The sequence below is a fragment of the Giraffa tippelskirchi genome, chromosome 1 (genome assembly GCF_054371585.1).
Source record: "Giraffa tippelskirchi isolate mGirTip1 chromosome 1, T2T-mGirTip1v1.2.pri, whole genome shotgun sequence".
Taxonomy (NCBI): domain Eukaryota; kingdom Metazoa; phylum Chordata; class Mammalia; order Artiodactyla; family Giraffidae; genus Giraffa; species Giraffa tippelskirchi.
In genome coordinates this window covers 54,944,249-54,962,814 of record NC_137275.1, presented here as the reverse complement: position 1 = coordinate 54,962,814, position 18,566 = coordinate 54,944,249, and the positions used below count along the sequence as shown (strand labels likewise).

Genomic DNA, 18,566 nt, shown 5'->3' with positions numbered 1-18,566 from the left:
TGACCATCCTTTACCTCTGCCATCTCTCACCTCCTCTCCCTCCTTCAGTCAGTAACTCTTGTTGCCTGTTCACTCAATGCCAGCCCTTGTATGCCAGCTCTTATACTGTACTTCTCAAGGTACTGCACTGTCAGATTAAAAATGTTTATTTTTTTGTTTATTATTTCTGTGAAAAGTTTCTACACCTATTATAAGTACAGCACTGTACAGCCAATGTGTTAGTTGGGGACCTACACTAACTTTGTTGGACTTACAAACAAATTGAACTTATGCACGCTCTCTCAAAATGGAACTCGTTTGTATGTAGGGGACTTACTGTGTAGAAATGTGCGAGTTGTGTGAAGCACTTGCAGCGAAACAAGTAGTCTGGGGAGAGCTGATCAGGGCGTGGCAGGGCAGGGCGATGGTGCTGGCATGGGCTGCAGTAGAGAACCACAGGTGTCTGGAGAGCAGATGAGAGGATCTGCTATAGGATCGCCCTATTGAGAGGATGCACAGTTTTCTTTCTGTTATAGATGGAAATCCAAATATCTGCAGGCCTGAAGGTGGTTCTCATTTCTTTCACCTGAAAGCATGATTAATTGCTGATTTTTTCATTGCAAAGAACAAAAAAATTGTTCCAAGCACAACCAGCTGACATTGTTTACAGAGATGATTTATGACATGATCCCACTTGTAAAGATCTGTTGCTTTAACTTGAAGCACATTGGATTTCCTGTTCAATAGACTTTCTTTTTTAAAAATTACAGCTAACTTGTTTTGTTTTTACAGGGCGAACCTTTCCAACACATCCGTACTACTCTGTTCAGCTAGGAGCAGGGCAGCTGTCACTTTACAACATCCTGAAGGCCTACTCGCTTCTAGACCAAGAAGTGGGCTATTGCCAAGGTCTCAGCTTTGTAGCAGGCATCCTGCTGCTTCATATGGGTGAAGAAGAGGCGTTTAACATGCTCAAGTTTCTGATGTTTGACATGGGACTGCGGAAACAATATCGGCCAGACATGATTATTTTACAGGTAGAAAGCCTTCCTTCTGCCTGTGATAAAGTTGAATGCTAAAATAAACATGTTTATGATCCCTTTCCAAGTGTATCCAAGGAGATTTCCCACCATCAGTTGACATTGTAGCATCTGTCACTGCTGAGAACTTACTCTGTGCGTTACACCAGGTGGCTTGTGTGCATTTACCTCCTCCACCCTCAGGAAGGCAGTGTTGATCCCAACTTACAGACAGCAAAGCTAAGGCTCAGAGAAGTTACATAGTAAATAATTTGAGCAGGTCACACAGTAGCAGGTGGCAGAGCTGGATATAAACCCTGGCCTGGCTGACTCCAGGGTGCTTCCTTTTACCTTTTCTCTTTGAAATCTACCTTCAGGTAGTAGTGTATTTGCTGCTTCCTCTGCCAGGGACCTCCCACCCCCATCCCTGAGCCCCTGCCATCCTGGGTCCAGCCCAGTTGGAAAAGTTATTTTCTCCATCTTGAGATAAACCCTTGTCATCTTACTTTAACTCGCCTGTATTATAAACCTGAAGAAGTCATACTTGTCCTGCCTCTTGAGGGGTTGGGGGGATTCAGCAGGAACTTACTAAGGGAACGGGTTCAGTAGCATCCTACTACGGAATGCTTCCCTCTCACTTTACTCTCTGCCAGAGGCTGGCTTTTTATCTCCAACTCCCCTAGCTTTGAGTTTCGCTAATAACATGTATTTGTAAGAGAACTTACAGATCATTTTCATGAGACAGATGTGGAGCGTCTCTTAGCTGAGGAGCCCAAGGGGACAGTACAAAGAAAGAGTGGCAGGAGGAGTCCTGCCCTGAGTGCCCGCCAGCCCCAGCCTTGTGGCAGCAGCCCCAGAGAGCACTGGCTGGAGGAGAGAGAACCCGGTGCAGGGATCTCAGGAGCCATGTGGACAGTCTCTGGTCCTTCTCTTTCTCCTCCGAGTGGGGTGGAGGCTGCTCTGTCCCTGAGACCCTGTGTGTGTCCCTGCAGATCCAGATGTACCAGCTCTCGAGGCTGCTCCACGACTACCACAGGGACCTCTACAACCACCTGGAGGAGCACGAGATCGGCCCCAGCCTCTACGCTGCGCCCTGGTTCCTCACCGTGTTTGCCTCACAGTTCCCCCTGGGCTTCGTCGCCAGAGTCTTTGGTGAGTGTGTGTGAGGCTGTTTGCAGAACCTGGGTTCTCAGGTTCGATGGGAACCGGGTGTGGTTTCTCCATGGTGGTGGTTCTTATTTTCAGGCCTGTATCTGCAGGAACAGGATGTTGTCATTCTCATTTAGTGAGAAGGTTGAGTTTTGTGAGTTTCAGGACCTGTTTGACTTCTGATGATCAGTGCCGCCCCTCGATGCCTTCTTGTGGGAGTAAGGTCCAATCTCCTCCTGCCAGGCTCTCACTGGAGCAAATGTCCTGAAGGCTAGACCGAGGAGCCCGGCGAGTGGTCCAGAGACATTTCTCCTGAATTGTCGTCCTCCACCTCTCTGGCCCAGGGCTTTCTCACTGACTGGTCCTTAAGACTTCTCAGCCAGGGACTTCTGGGCCACTCCTCTTTCTGGGTTTCCTCTGCATCTCCTCTTCCTCCTCCTCCTCTCTCCTCTTCTACCCTTGGTCATACTTTGCTTCCTCTGCTGTCCACCTCTTGAAAGCTCCTCTGTATCACTGACTCACGGTCTGTTCTCACGCCCCCACCTCAACTTCCCATTTTTCTGCCCTTGTGACCATAGGCGGGTCACATTTCAAACCATCTCCCCTTTTCTCAATTTACTTTTCAAGAAGATTGCCTCTGTCAAAGTTAAATAAGTGTTCACATGTAAAGTCTCAAAACTGCCATGTCAATTATGCTTCAATTTAAAGAAATAAAAATTTTAAAATGTAAAAGTCTGCCTTGACGTGGCAGGGATGGCAGCTGAGTGAGGTGCTGTGAGCGGTCAGCTCCAGTACTCCAGTGTGCTTTCCCTGCTTCAGGATGAAGTGGTGACTCTGACAGTTCTTTTTATCTGTTTATTGTGGAGAAAGTGGTTATTAAAAAATTGATCATCATCACATACCAAGTGGTTTTAAGTACCATTTGTGTTAAGTCACTTGATAACTTAAAAACCTGTGCTTTTTTTTTTTTAACTTTATTTATGTATTTATTGGTTGTGCTGGGTCTTTGTTGCTGTGCGGGCTTTTCTCTGGTTGGGGTGAGTAGGGGCTACTCTCTAGCTGCGGTACACAGGCTTCTCCTTGTGGTGGTTTCTCTTGTGGAGCACAGGCTCTAGGGTGTGCGGGCTTTAGTAGTTGCAATTCCTGGGCTCTAGAGCATGGGCTCGGTAGTTGCAGGACACAGGCTTAGTTGTTCTGTGGCATGTAGGATCTTCCTGGACCAGGGACTGAATGCATGTTTCTTGCATTGGCAAGTGGATTCTCTACCATTGAGCTTACCAGGGAAGCCCCACAATCTGTGCTCCTGTATAGTTTTTAGATTTGTTTTTAGAATTAGCATCTTAAAGGGAATGTTCACAAGCAGAAGTATCACTTTAGGCAGTTTTCAGCAGACTCCTTGTATATCCAGACCCTGTGTGTGTGTGTGGTCAGTCATGTCCAACTCTTTTCGACCCCATGGACTGTGGCCCACCAGGCTCCTCTGTCCATGGAATTTCCCAGGCAAGAATATGGAGTGGGTTGCCATTTCCTACTCCATGGGATTGTCCTGACCTAGGGATCGAACTCACGTCCTGCATTGGCAGGTGGGTTCTTTACCATTGTGCCACCTGAGAATCCCCATATCCAGATTGTAAAAGTCCTAAACTTTGCTCTTTAATAAAAGTGGACATTGAGTTGTCTTCTCTCCTCCTCTTCCCTTCAAAGTACTAGATTTTTATTGTAATTTACTTCTATCCACAAGAAATTTTAAAGAAGTTCCCATTTGATTTTACTAGAAGAATCTATGTTCTTAAAATATTCACTACCCCCCTCATTTTGCATAACTACCTCCCCAGATTGATTTTTATTTTCTGTTCCTAAAAAAAAAAAAAAAAAAAGCACTGAAAGTAATTGATACTAAGCACTCTTTTCCTGGTTAAACAAATCATTAGTGAGATTTCATGAAAGCTTTATACCATAATTTAAAAAAAAAGTTCTCAATTGTCTGCTTAGTTTACCAAAAAAAAAAAAAAGTCACAGAAACTATAAGATATCTAGCTGTAGGCTTCAGTCTTTCTCACCAAACATCTGTATTTTTTTCCTATTCTTACTCTTGGAAATGAGGAGAAAGTCATTAGTCTAATTCCTTTTTCTCCTGTTTCTTTACTATATTTTTCAAAAGGATAATGGAGAAGAGTGAAGCCTGAAAAGGGGAGGCAGGAGTATTATTAGATGGTTTGAAAACAGCTCAAGCCTCGAATTACACTGTTTGTGAAGAAAATTCTACAGAGGGGGCTGGGCAGGCAGGGCTGAAAGGGTCAATGCTGAGTGTCCCCCTGCCCCAGGCTTGGAGGTGGCTGCTGTCCAGGGTTCTGGGCTCGGGGGCCGCAAAGTGGAAACATTCTCTCCTCAGGCTGCGTAAGTGGGTAAGAGGCACTGATAACAAACACACACACTCTGCTTTGGAAATGATAGCCCTGCTGCAGAATATTCAGAACTTTCTGAAGCTCATCCTAATGACTTCCTAAATAAAGCTAAAGCCGCAAGAGCAGGGTCGTCTTCTCCATACTGTGCAGTCAGAGGTGGGTCTCGGAGTTTCTCATACATTATGCATAACAGTGCCAATGTCTGTGATTCCTGGATCCCGCCGACCCCATGTCCCGCTGCCTAAAGGGCTCAGGGCTTCTGAGAATATAGGCAGGACATGGGGACTCAGGGCAGCATTGTCTTGTGATGTCACTATTTCCTCTACCAATACTTAAAAATGAACCATTTTATTAGTAGGTTTCCTAGAAAAGACAGGTTTTTAAAAAACCATTTCTGTATTTAGCGTGGGTGACTTAGCTCCATGATCGTGGATAGCTTCATTTTAAATCCCGAAGCCTACCATTCAAACACAGTAGGCTTTTTTGGTCTGAGGCCCATTTCATTATAGGCATTTAGGCCTGGATAAACCTAAAAACATGTGAACTTTTGTTAAGTATTCAGCATTTTATATGTAAGAAAAGGAATCTGTTTGCAGTCAACATAGCCCATATATAGGTTAATAGTTGTGGCTCAGGCTGGTAAAGAATCTCCCTGCACTGAAGCAATGGGGGAGACCTGGGTTCAGTCCCTGGGTTGGGAAGATCCCCTGGAGAAGGGCATGGCAACCCACTCAAGTATTCTTGCCTGAAGAATCCCATGGACAGAGGAGCCTGGTGGGCTATAGTCCATGGGGTTGCAAAGAATCGGACACAACTGAGTAGCTAACACTTTCAGTTTACTTTTTACCTCTAATTAAGTACATATATACTACTTGGAGGGACGGCTGCCAGTGATGCCTGTGCTCGACCTTCACGTGGTAGCTCATCACACTCTTCTGGGCATCAGTCCTTCTGTCTGGATGTCACATAATGTGAAATTGCCCCCTCCTGTATTTTTCCTCTTTGGGTCCAGACGGGCCTTCCTGGGAGAGATGCTTGTTCTTTTCATCTTCTAACATCTACCTTTGGGGGAAAAGTCTGAAAAATAGGACCGTTCTTGCTCCTGCTGGAGGTGGCAGCTGTGCTATTATTAGGCTCCAGATGTTTTCTGTAGGGCATTCTGCCAAGTTAGATGAGAAAGGAGGTGGAATATAAAAACCAAAAGTTTGGCAAAAACACAAAAGCCACCTGTAATGTAGGGAAGGATTCTGAGAGGCTTCAGGACTAAAAGAGACTGGAAAACAAGGTTGTTTGGATGGCCTGGAAAAACAGCTCTTCGGGTAACATGTTACCTTGGTGAAGAAGCGAGTCTTCACAGAATCTGTGCGGTTGTTCTGCGGCAAGGCTGTTGTCCTCTTTCATCTCCCTCCTACCCGGTCCTGGTAGGGATATGGGGGGGTTACAGCGGGAGGACTGCAACCTCCCGGAGAAAGCACAGGAGAGGGATCGCCCTAGACAAAGACGAAGGTGGTTGGAAAAGAGATGCAGAGTAAGTTCACCTAACTGGCTGTGTGCCTGGAGTTGATCTTTTTCCCCCACAGGAAAATTGAACTTCTATTTTGTAGGGAGTTTCGAATAGAGTACCCATACAGGTTAACATGATAACAGGGCTGCTGAAGTGTCTTCAAAGCAAAATAGTTATTTGCAGTGTTCTCAGCAAGCAGTTTGCAAAGTGATGGAGTCAGCCAAATTTTAGGTTCCCTCTGCTGCCAGCTAAACCCCTTTGCCTGTTTTGTTGGTGGCTCAGAAAAGGAGAGTTGGCCATGAGCGGGGCTCCTGCCATGCTGCTGGAAGCCTCAGCAGCTCACTTCCTCATGCAGGGATATTCAGATGCAGAAAATCAACTCACTTTTCCAAGGAAATTATTGTGTGTGTGTGTGTGTGTGTGTGTGTGTTTTAATTCCAGTCTGTAAGTGTATAAGGATTGGGAGATGGGCAGAAATGACAATAGCTGTATTGGGGTAGTGGGTTTATAGGTAACATTTTCTGTACTATTAATTAAAAGTTACTTAATTTTTAAACTTTCTGGAGGGAGAAAAAGGTACTCCCACCTTACGTGCTCTTCCAGGCTCCTGCATGTGCTATGTGCTTTGACCCCTGTCTGCATTTCCACCTTCTTTTCCTCCTGCTGAGAGTATTCTCCCTGATTTTTTATCTGGGGAGTTTCTATGGCTTCTTCAAGGTCAGGCTCTGCAGCTGCTTTTCTTTGGGGCATTCTCTCTTCCCTGCTTCTGTCCTTCTTCACCTGATGGCATTTATAGCTGCCTTGTCTCTTCCATTTGCCTGCAGCTCCCCCCACCCTAAAAAAAAAGAAATACTGACAGTTGCCTCTAATTAGATTTATGCCCCTGTCTTTTAAAATTCTGTTTCTTCTTACATTTTTATTCCAGTTGTTAGGTCACTTTCCCAAACTTAGTCACCCAACAGTGAGTTGCTAGTTCTATACTTGAGCCCCAGGACATCGGAGTCTCTTTTTGAATGGCTTCACCTCTGGGAAAGGGAGAGCGAGGGTGGGCTGACTGAGGGGCCGCTTGCTTCCCCTCTGTGGAAAGAAGTTGATGTGGGAATTGTTAGCATTTGCCAACCATTCTAAGGGGAAAAAATGACAAGAACTAGAAAATAACTCTGATAAAGTTCTTTGAATTCTTCAGAGTGAAAAAATTTTTTTATTTCATTCAATTCAGTTCAATTGCATAGCTGTGTCCGACTCTTTGCAACCCCATGGACTGCAGCACGCCAGGCCTCCCTGTCCATCACCAACTCCCGGAGCTTACTCAGACTCATGTCCATTGCATCGGTGATGTCATCCACCATCTCATCCTGTGTCGTCCCCTTCTCCTCCCACCTTCAGGCTTTCCCAGCATCAGGGTCTTTTCCAAGGAGTCAGTTCTTCACATCAGGTGGCCAAAGTATTGGAGCTTCAGCTTCAGCATCAGTCCTTCCAATGAATATTCAAGACTGATTTCCTTTAGGATGGATTGGTTGGATCTCCTTGCAGTCCAAGGGACTCTCAAGAGTCTTCTCCAACACCACAGTTCAAAAGCATCAATTCTTCGGTGCTCAGCTTCCTTTATAGTCCAACTCTCACATCCATACATGACTACTGGAAAAAACATAGCTTTGACTAGACGGACCTTTGTTGGCAAAGTAATGTCTCTGCTTTTTAATATGCTATCTAGGTTGATCATAGCTTTTCCTCCAAGGAGCAAGCATCTTTTAATTTCATGAGTGCAGCCACTATCTGCAGTGATTTTGGAGCCCCCCAAAATAAAAGTCTGTCACTGTTTCCATTGTTTCCCCATCTATTTGCCATGAAGTGATGGGACCGGATGCCATGATCTTAGTTTTCTGAATGTTGAGTTTTAAGCCAACTTTTTCCCTCTCCTCTTTCACTTTCATCAAGAGGCTCTTTAGTTCTTCGCTTTCTGCCATAAGGATGGTGTCATCTGCATATCTGAGGTTATTGATTATTTCTCCCAGCAATCTTGATTCCAGCTTGTGCTTCATCTAACCCAGCATTTCTCATGATGTACTCTGTATATAAGTTAAACAAGCAGTATACTTGTATTTAATAATGTACTTTTGCAATGGTGTGGGTTTTTTATAGTTTTTAGAGATCTTTACATCACTAAACTCCTTATTTCAAAGCAGAGGAAATGGGCATTTTTTTCACTTGCAGCATCAGAAATTAGGGTAGAGTATTTATACAAATCTTTGTTTTACCCGTGAAAACATGTGTTTAAGTAATAACTCCTTTGAAATCCAGAGAACTTCTGGAAAAACAGACTAATTAAAAGTTTTCTTTTTCACAGTTCAACTTTTGAAGTAAGTTTGAATTGAGTGTATTTTTGGAGTGAAAAAAAGATCTGAACCTGTGACAAAATTTTAGCAGTATGTTTGCATACATTGTTTTCTTAGTATTATCTTGACAACCCTATCTGAAATACCAGGATCTTGTAATTTAGGGTTGTGTTTGCCACTGTCCTGCTTTTCAGTATGTGTGAAAGGGGACAGTGTGTCATTTTATCTGCAACTGGGTCCGTATTAACTTCTGGCTTTTCTGTGTTTTCCCAGATATGATCTTTCTTCAGGGATCAGAGGTCATATTTAAAGTTGCTTTAAGTCTGCTGGGAAGCCATAAGCCCTTGATTCTGCAGCATGAAAACCTAGAAACCATAGTTGACTTTATAAAAAGCACACTACCCAACCTGGGCTTGGTGCAGATGGAGAAGACTATCAGTCAGGTATGGTTCAGTCTGGACCTTCCAGAAGCTCGGGTAATCCTGGATGTGCAGAAGCTGAATTTCTTCCTTCCTGCCTTTTCTTTCTCTCTCTCCCTCCCTCCCTCCATTTCTTACCACTTTGTGTCCTGAGCAGCTTGTAGGAGGTACATCTCAAGGCCTTGTTCCATGACTAAGTGTGTGTCTGAGTGTGCATATGCTATGAGTGTGATATCCAGCACAATTTCTTACAGTTAGTAAGAATTGTAACTGTAATTTCTTACAGTTAAGAGGCTTCACCCCTTGTCATTTGTTCTTCCAAAATTCATGGCTTTTTTATTCCTTGTAGGCTTTTGTAAGATGAGTGCTTTGATTTTTGTGCTGAATGGCATTAATTGGAATCTTCTAAAATATCTTGCTATGAAGTTGTGATAAAGAGTGTATATTCTATAAGTTTGTTTCATGTTGTGTGTGTTTGTGACTAGTATTCAGTTCCACATCTGTGGTCCCAGTACCTCTGGTTTCTGTGTGCTGTAGAACTGCATGTATGCATGTATCACTCTCTGAAATGTTAAGAGGTTGAGAGTGAAGTGTCTTGGGAACTGCAGCCTGACTAGTTGTTAAATGATCTGGGGTAGGAGTGGGAGCAGATTTTGACTCTGTGTCAGGAAGACTCTTCCAGTAATGATTGCTGACTATGCAGGACTGAGCTGCCTTGCAAAGGGTGAGGTCACCCTTGGAAGTGTCCTGAGGCCAGATGGCTGAGTGCTGAGGAAGGGATCTCTGCGCTGGGCCACCACAGCCTCAGTGGCTGGGCCTCTCATAAGCCCAACACTCACAGCAATTAGGTTAAAACAGTGAAATAAAGATATGTTTTTTAAAAGTCTGAGAATTCCTGCTCATCTGAGAGTGGTCGGCTGCACACACACATGCAGTGATTTGTGGTTCCATTTGCTGCTCCTCCTCCTGGGCTGAGCCCAGAAAAAGAGGCACGTCTGGCCTGAAAGAGAGAGTTTCGCCCGGGTGCCGCTTTGGGTCTGTGCACGTTTCATTTACTTATGTGAAGGAACAGTGCTTTTCAACTCTGCACTTTCTTCTCAAGAGAGGCTTTTACTTCCCTGGCGCCTTCCTCTCAGTGTGAATCGCTCTGACTTATCGACGCCCTACTTTTTGCCAGGTTCTGAGCAGCTCTGCATAGACACACCTGATCTTATTCAGTCATGACCTCCTGAGAAGACAGGTAGTTATAACTTATGAGAAACCTAGGGTTCAGAGTGGTTAAATAGCCTGCCCACAGTCACACGGCCAAGAAGTGGAAAGGTTTCGTTTCAGACTGAGGCTCTCATGGCAAACACTTTAGCAACTACTCAGCTCCACCAAGTGCCTCCAGGTATCATTAATCAGTTTTCCTGTATTGTCCATTAAGACAGAATCCTCCACCCTGTGATGCTTTCCTTTCTGACCTTGCCGAGCATTTACTCTCTTTCAGAGCATTCATTGCACATGCTTCTGTGTTTTGGCTGCTGGGGCGTACGCGAGAGCCTTGGTTCCCTAAACCCAAGTCTGTGCCAGTGACCGTCTTGACCTGCTGCCTGGGCTCAAAGGCGGGCAGCCTTGCTGATGTTATTACCTTCTGGATATTGAGCCCCAGGAAAAAAAAAAAAAATCCCATTTTCCTCCCCTTTTCTGTAAAGGATACTCACTAGGATGTGAGGATATTCTTTAAATGTTGGGAGAATAGAAATGGTCACAGCATGGAGAGAGGACAGTTGTATGTGTGTGTGTACCTGAGTTGTTTTAGGTACATGGTTTGAATGTGGTAATCTTTTATTCCATCAGCTCCCTAACAACTCTGGGGGACAGTGTATGGCTTCATAATCTTCATTTTTATTGCTGGGACACTGGGCACAGAGGGAGTGAATGTCCAGCACCCTGTACAGGGTGGCAGAGCCAAGAGTGTAATAGACTCTGGGACACCAGGGCCCATCCTATGCAGAAAAGGAGTGTGTAACACAGTGATTGCAAGTGTGGTGGGAGCTCCAGGAGTGCATGTGCAAGGGCTGTAGGAACAGGCTGTGCAGGGAGTGAGCAGTGAGCGGGGCTGGCAGAGAGCTGAGGGAATTGGGTTCAGCCAGGCCTTTTCTGCACAGGGCCAGGGAGAAAGTGTTTCAGGCTTTGTGGGCCATAAGGTCACATGAGGTCAGCTCAGTCTCTGGAGCCTGAAAGCGGCCAGAGCCAGTGTTTGTGTGTGTGGAGTGACGTGACTGTGTTGCAATAAAGCTTTGTTTGCAAAGCATGCGGTGGGACAGCTCTGGTGCACAGGCTGTAGTCAACTGTCCCCCAGTTACAGTACATGCAAAGGCACAGGGGTGAGAGAAGTTCTAGGCACGGCTTCAGCTTTCTTGGGGGGAGGTGGGGAATTGGACGTGGCATGTAGGGACACAGCGTCTGCTTCTGAGGTCCAGGTTTTCAGCCTGTCACAGGTCTCGCTGGGAAACCAGATTCACGGTACCAGGCAGCTCTCGGCCCTCCTCCCCTCCCACACGGTGCATCTGGAACTTGACCTCTGTGGGCTGTCAAGCTTTCTGTTTTCTCGCTGCCTCCTCCCCTCCCTGCAGAGGGTGCTCTAGTCTCAAGTTCAGCTTAGAGGTACAACTTTGGAGAGCCCACAGGGTGGAAATGATACTGTGTTCCTTGCACGTGGCTGAGTTAATTGTCCTGTGTGTGAAAGGATGGAGCCGGGTGCACCCCTCTGATAGACAAACTGCGTTTCACTAAATGCCTTCTCTGTGGAAACCTCAACTTGAGCCTCTGGGACACAGCCTGCATCCAGGGTAGGCAGAGTCACCAAGGATAGGGCCCTGCAGCTCCTCCTGCTCAACACAGACAGGCTCAGAGCTGCCGCTGAGAGGCCGGCCCAGAGCTGACGGGGTCCAGGGTACAGTGGCAAGGGTCTCTGGGGCTCTGGGGCAGCTGCTCAGTGTGACTTAGTTGTCAGTTGAATGTAAGCCTTAACAGCCCAACAGGAAGGGGGAAGCCCCGGGAATAAACAGAAAGGGAGGGAAGGGAGACTGCTGGGCAGGGGGGCTGGGAGGATGAGCACACAGCCCACGTGCAGCATCCTGCAGGCCCTGCCTCACGTGGGCTCCTGACCAGTACCATTGTCCTACCACATAGAGCTGACAGAGAATCCAGGCCCGCCCCCCAGACCTCCTGAGTCAGAATCTGCCTTTCAGCAAGATCCTCAGGGGATCCACACACACCTTGGAAAGGCTGCAGTGGGTGACTCCATCGTAAACACGCCAGACAGGTCTCGGTTCTGCTTGAGCTGGTAGGAGAGAAACCAGCATCTCACCAAAGCTCCCTCGTTCAGAAGATGCTCTTCAGAATCACAGTGGTGAGGCTGCCCCTTCTACCTTGGGAGGAGTCCTCATGGCTCGGGCAGGTTGTACTGTTGAAAGTTTGTTAAAAGGCCAATGGCTGCCATACCAAGAGGATAGGGGTATGGTGGGGAGGGGTCCTTTACCCCTGGCATTGTTGAGAATTGCTTGCATTGTGGTGATAATAAAAAGCAGACCAACTTTCAGTTGGGTTTATTACTATTTTTAAATTCTCTGCAGACACTGAACCCCTTTATTTTGATAGCTGGGCAGATGCTCCACCATTGAGACCGCACCCCCAACCCTGGCTTGGGGGAAGGGTGTGCGGGTGGGGAGGGTGGAAAGTATGTGACTAGTTCTGCTGCCATCAGGGTTGATGGCTTCATTGCAGTGTCCACAGACATCAGAGAGAAACAGACACTGAGTCTCCAATAGTAGATGAGCCAAGAGTGTAAAGGAACTCACTAAGGGAGACTCATGTAGCAGACTAATAATAGCTAAGGAAGTATGTAGCTTCTTGCATAATTTAAATGTAAATAACATGTAATTCTTTACCTTCCTAGATTAACAGAATGAAACATTTTAATGCCAGTACCCAATGCTGAGGGTGTACTGTGTCTGGCACATTCTTATGTTGCTAGTGGCATTGTATGTTGATTATTCCCATTCGGGAAGCAATTTGGCAATGTGTATCATGAGCCAGTAAAATATTCGTATCCTTTGATTTAGTAATCCCATTTCTTGGAATGTATGCTTAGGAAATAAGCCAAAATATGGGAAAAGCAGTACATACAAAGATGTTTAGAGTTGTCATTTATAACAGAAACTTGCAAGTAACTAGAGGTAGCCAACATTCGATGACTGTATTAACATGATTATTGATGCATCAACTTGATAGAATACCATGAAACCATTTATAATTATGGTTTTGAAGAATATACAGCAATGTGAAAAAACGTCCTCTGAGGACCAGGGCACTGTCACTGTCAGCTGCTGCTGCCGCAGTCGGGGATAAATTTCTGGGCATGACTGCAAGGCTGTGTGTGTTTTGGCACCAGGAGGTGGTGATGCAATTAAGCAGATGCCTGTGGCCGGGGATGGTTCCTCGGGATTAATGGGGGCCTGCAAGAGCCCTCCGCCCTATGCACAGCCAAGAGCCCTTAACCGCAGCCCCTCTGCATCAAAGGCCCGAGGTTTCGTCCCCGGGTGTCCCAGGTTAGGAGCTCACTTAAAAACCTGGGTGAAAGAAGAAACGTGTGTGTGCGTGTGCCATGTATCCCAGACTGTATTTGTGATTACACACGAATGTCTTGGTTTGAGTGTGTGCGGCCTTTGTGCTGAGCTAGTCAGAAGCTCCATGCTGCGGCAGCCTCTGTCATTCGTTGCAGCACAAGCTTGGATGTGAGGGGTTTCGTGACAAGTGTAGGAAACAGATCCCTTAGCTCAGCTTGCCAGGTGTGTGTCTCATGATTCCCACAGATGCTGGGAGGTAGGGGTTATCACCCCCATGGGGGAGGCCAGGAACTGAGGCCAGGAAAGGTCAGGTAGCTTGTTCACGGTCATTCAGGGAGTTGCCAGCCAAGCTACCATTGGAGGGCTGACTGAAAGCTCCTGGGTCAGTTTTCTTGACTGTGGAATAGAGATGATAATCCCTGCTGAGCTCAGGGTCACTCTGATGGACAGGAGAGAATCAGATCAGTCCAGTCAACTACACACATGCACACACACATGTCACAAATAGAATGTGTACTAGTTTTTTTGTCCTGGAGTGACTTTTGTGCCTAATTAGTATTAGCCACTGAATTAAATTGAAAGCCAGGAAGCTGAAAAGTTCATCTCAAGGAAGAGAGAATTTCTGGGAATGGTGAAAAAGTAAACATGGATTTTTAAAATTGATTTCAGGAAAGATAGGGCTCATTCATGTTTAAATGCTAAAAGGATACCATCAAGGGAAATGAGTTTTTCATTGATTTTAACTATGTTGGAGTTTCTTTCTTAAGGAAATGCTCTGAAGAGGCAGTTTCTGCTCTTGAAAATACTAATTTCATTCCCTAAATGTGTGTTCTGATCGTGCTGGCTTTTCTTACGTGGTGACTGAATTCTCAGATGTATGCCGGGGTTTCACGCCTGGGGCGGCAGCAGCCTCTGCCTTCAGACCCCTCCCTCTTCGGCCCTGCCTCGGTCCAGCTCACTCACCGAGAGAAAGTACAAACATGAACGGTTCACTCACTTGTGCACTTTGGGGTTGTTTTTCACACGAGTGGTTTTTTTTCATGACTGTTACTATTATGAGAAGAAAGGCAACTCGGGCATTGTTTCATATTCACTCATCTATGCGGGTGACATTTGGGTTTTGGCTCATTTCTTCATCTCTTATGTGCAGAGAAGGGTTTTTCAGTAAACAGTTCCATTACTTAGCTGTTCTTGTAACTCTGAAAACCCGGCTGAACTATAATTAAACTTTGACCTGGTGACTGGGCAAGTAGGGCTGTGATTCTTTTGTTTTATTCTGTCGTTGACCCGTAGTTGATGTATCTAATAGAATTTTCAGAGAAAAGAGATCTGAGTACTGAAATAAGAATTAAAAAGAAACTCTTTTAAGCTTTTAAAAAAATAAGGTTTTGGCTTTGAAAGATGGCATCAGACCTACACTGACAGTTGTTGTTGAGTCACTAAGTCATGTCTTAATCTTTGTGGCCCCATGGACTGTAGCCTACCAGGCTCCTCTGTCCATGGGATTTTTCAGGCAAGAATAACTGGGTTGCCATTTCCTTCTCCAGGGGATCTTTCTGACTGATGGATCAAACCCAAGTCTCCTGCATTGGCAGATGGATTCTTTACCACTGAGCCACCACAGAAGTGCTATACTTAACTGTTTCTCTCAGTTTATTTCCAAATGCTTCTTAAATTCTCTCTTCCCAAGAAAAATTATTCTCTTCTCCATTCAGAGAGTTTTCTGTGTTTATCACTAAAAGCATTAGGTGCAGAGTAGGTGCTCAGTGGATACCCACTGACGTGGTCACGTGTGTGTGAGTGTGTGAGTGTGTGTGTGTGTGTGATTTTTCTCATTTCCAATGCCTGATGACTTTTCTGTGAAACAGGTATTTGAGACGGACATCTCGAAACAGTTACAAGCTTATGAAGTTGAGTACCACGTGCTTCAGGAAGAGCTTATTGATTCTTCTCCTCTCAGTGACAACCAAAGAATGGACAAATTAGAGAAGACCAACAGCAGCTTACGCAAACAGAACCTTGACCTCCTTGAACAGCTGCAGGTAGGGCATATTTACAAGGCCGCCACCTGAACCTTGAGCATGGGGTAGTTTACTAACTCACCAGAGGCCCTGCAGGCTGAGTTTCCCACCGCTGTAGGTCCTTTCTGCTCTGTTTGCACTTGGGATCCCATGGCTGTAGGCCCTTTCTGCTCTGTTTGTAGTTGGGATCAAAGGTAGCCCAGGAGAGCTGTTCCTGTTTGTTAGGGAGCAGACAGGTTATCCTTTGCTAAGGTCGGACTGTCCTGGAACTTTCTGAGAGACTGTTTCTACACTTACCCTTTCAGGAGATGTGCCAAGAACTGAGCTTGGGTCCACGGTGCTCTGATGCTATTAACCAAATGCCAGCCACTGTGCTTTGAGTAATGATGGGAGAATCAAAGGCAGGAGCTTTCAGGAGCAAAACCAGCTAGGTCCTCAGAGTGACATCAAGTGAGGAGTGACAGAATAAACCAGAGCTGTGATCATAATTGTGAGTCCTTGGTGCCAAATACAAAGGTTAGGTTCACGAAGGGCACAGTTCTGCCCTCTGGAAGTTTCCATCTTGGCCTGCGTAAATGTGGGTGGGGACATACCCAGATCGCGTGTGCTGGAGGGCAAGAGGGAGTGAGCACGGAGGTACAGTCCGGGGACCCAGATCTTGCCAGATCCAGTGTCACCCCACTGCCACCCATCTGCTCTGATTTCCTGATTTGTGTGACAAGGACAGAAAATTACTTACTGCTCCGCACGACTCCTCCACCGATCAGATGGAGTAAAGTAACCGTACCATCTGCTTTTTAAGTGTCATGATTGGTGGTACAGCTATTGCTGTTACGGAAGTGTGTGTGTTGGCGGGGGTGGGGTTTAAAAATTACTTTTGAGCCGCTGTGAAGAAAAATTTGTATTATTTTCAAAACATATATTCTGTGGTGTTCTAGGCTGTCCTTAGAATAACCTTTCCATCCTGATATAAGCCTCTTATTTTTCTGCCTAAAAAGTTGCTGCTTTGCAGATGCAAACTTGGCAGTGATGGGAGAAAGGCCAGCGTTTGGGAGCTTAATCAGTCAACCCTTGTCTAAAATGTGCTCCTCCCAGCAGGGATTTTACACCAGTATAACCTAGTAGATAGTTACTGTAGAGGAACAAAGAAAAGGCTTTGCCTACCCAGTCCTGACTCCTGGTCACATTCTCAAAGTCAGCTTCGTGTTCCCCTAAGATGGAGATATCCTAACTGTGAAAATGACAACGTCTGGGTATTATTTCTCCCGGGGGGGTCTCAGCTGTAACCTAAAGGGGAGGCGCCAGGGGACAAAGAACCTTGTCTTGCATGTAAGGATCTGCAGTGTAGGTGGGAATTTTAAATCCCTCCAGACAAATGGTTGGTCCCTGAAATACAACAGGATGGAAAGCTCAGATCTCCGTTAGAAGCATTTGTCTTATTAAAATAGCACTCCAATAGAAGGTTCATTTTACTAGGCTGATACCCTCGTGGGTTTGTGGTAAAGAGGGGAGGTAATTTGGTGCTGCTTCTGTGATACTATACCCCTCTTGTGAGGAGAGGAGTTGTGAAAAGCTGCTCCAACCTCTGCAGCCCTCCAGAAAGGCATCAGGTGGTAATTGTTAACAACAGATGTTTACAGAGTTGCGCTAGGGATTATGGCATGTCAGTTTGTGGAGGCCTGAGTGTAGTCTTCTCTTTACCCTCTGAGTCACATGGAATTACTATCTTCCAGCCAGACCACATAAGTTCTATGAGACTCTCTTCCCTTTTTTCTTTTTATATTTTAAAACAGTTTTCATAGCCCAAGGATAGGTGTTCAGTACAGTACTTAATTTTCCAACATAAATCTTTGGTTTTTTTCCCCAAACTATCAAAAATTGACCTGTGTTTTGACTCTGTTCCATTCATATAATTGGATATACCAAAGCCCCATTTATTTTCTTGTTGAACACTGAAGATTGTCCTCTGGAAGCTGGAGACTAAACTGTCTAACCTCTTTTGTCCAGCAGCACGCATGAGACAATTGCATAGACACGTCTGAAATTGCCATGTGATAAGGGATGTGCATTTTTCATAATAATCATTGAGTCACTGAGTGCCCGTGAGCTGGGTGCCTATGGGAGGCCAGACCCACATGCGGGGTGAGAGAGCTTCGGTCTGATTGAGGAAGAGACCTGACATTCATGCCAAACAGTAAATGACCATGCAGACCAGCTTACTGCTAAGCTGGCAGGTACCCCTGAGAGTGCCACGGCCTCAGAAGGAGTGGTCCCTGGAGGAGATAAGGTGGGACCAGCCACAGGCCTTGACCCCAGGCAGGAGCGTGAGGGTCTGAGAGCGCTGCTTGGACTTACCCACTGAGTGTGACTACCCCCTGCCTGGTAACTGACAGGCTTAGGGTCTCAGGCCTTTTTTCTTTCTGCTTTGAGTGTTCCAGTGTCACAGCCGGAGCTCAACTCTGAGTCATAAATTGTGTGTCTGGCACAGGTGTTAACCTTGCTCAAAAAACTGTTTCCCTTATTTTGAAAATGAGGGAAAAAACACCATTTAGTCTGTGGGGACACGAAGAGGGCTGGGCGAATGAATGAGCCAGAGCAGTGCTGTGTAGACTCTGGGCCTGGACACCCGGGGATGCAGCGGACAGCTGGAGCCGATTCTGTGGTTGCCTGGGAAGGCTGTCCGAGAGGACTCGGAGGAGGAGGAGGGTCCGTTGCTAGAGAGAAGCACCTGGACACTGACTGAGTGTTGAGGATACAGACTAGGGGGAGTGGGGACACACACGGGACCCTCTTAGCAGAGCTTGGTCCCCTGAGCACTCCACACGTTCTGGGGGAAATGCCAGTTCTTGGTACTGGAGGGAAAACGAAAGGTTCAGGTTAGAGAGCTGTTCTTGCATGGGCCTTCACATAGAAACCATGTTGATGGTCCGTCTAAAACCAGTTTGTACCTGTATCTGCATGTATTTGTCAGAGCAGGCAGACTGTGCTACAGTAACAGCACTCTGGATCCCAGGGCTCAGCACTGTACACTCACCACCTTGTCTCCATGAAGCGGTCTTGGACCATTTCTCAGGCATCTGTAGCAGGCAACTCAGGGACCAGGCTCCCTCTGCACTGGGAA

General features: G+C 46.0%; 1 protein-coding gene across 47 annotated transcripts in view; it reads left to right on the top strand.

Moving 5' to 3' along the window:
* The window catches only part of TBC1D1 (TBC1 domain family member 1), a 226,326-nt gene that overhangs the window by 206,995 nt on the left and 765 nt on the right, over window positions 1-18,566 (top strand). For 23 of the 47 annotated variants that reach the window (XM_081592877.1, XM_081592942.1, XM_081592920.1 and 20 more), the window contains 4 exons: window positions 772-1,016; window positions 1,991-2,150; window positions 8,666-8,835; window positions 15,293-15,466. In XM_081592877.1, coding sequence (XP_081449003.1) covers window positions 772-1,016; window positions 1,991-2,150; window positions 8,666-8,835; window positions 15,293-15,466 — 749 coding nt within the window. Of the gene's footprint in view, window positions 1-771; window positions 1,017-1,990; window positions 2,151-8,665; window positions 8,836-11,988; window positions 12,209-13,249; window positions 13,407-15,292; window positions 15,467-15,750; window positions 15,936-18,566 lie in introns of those variants that run through there. The other 24 variants (XR_014082761.1, XR_014082781.1, XR_014082757.1 and 21 more) reach the window with 4 other exon arrangements.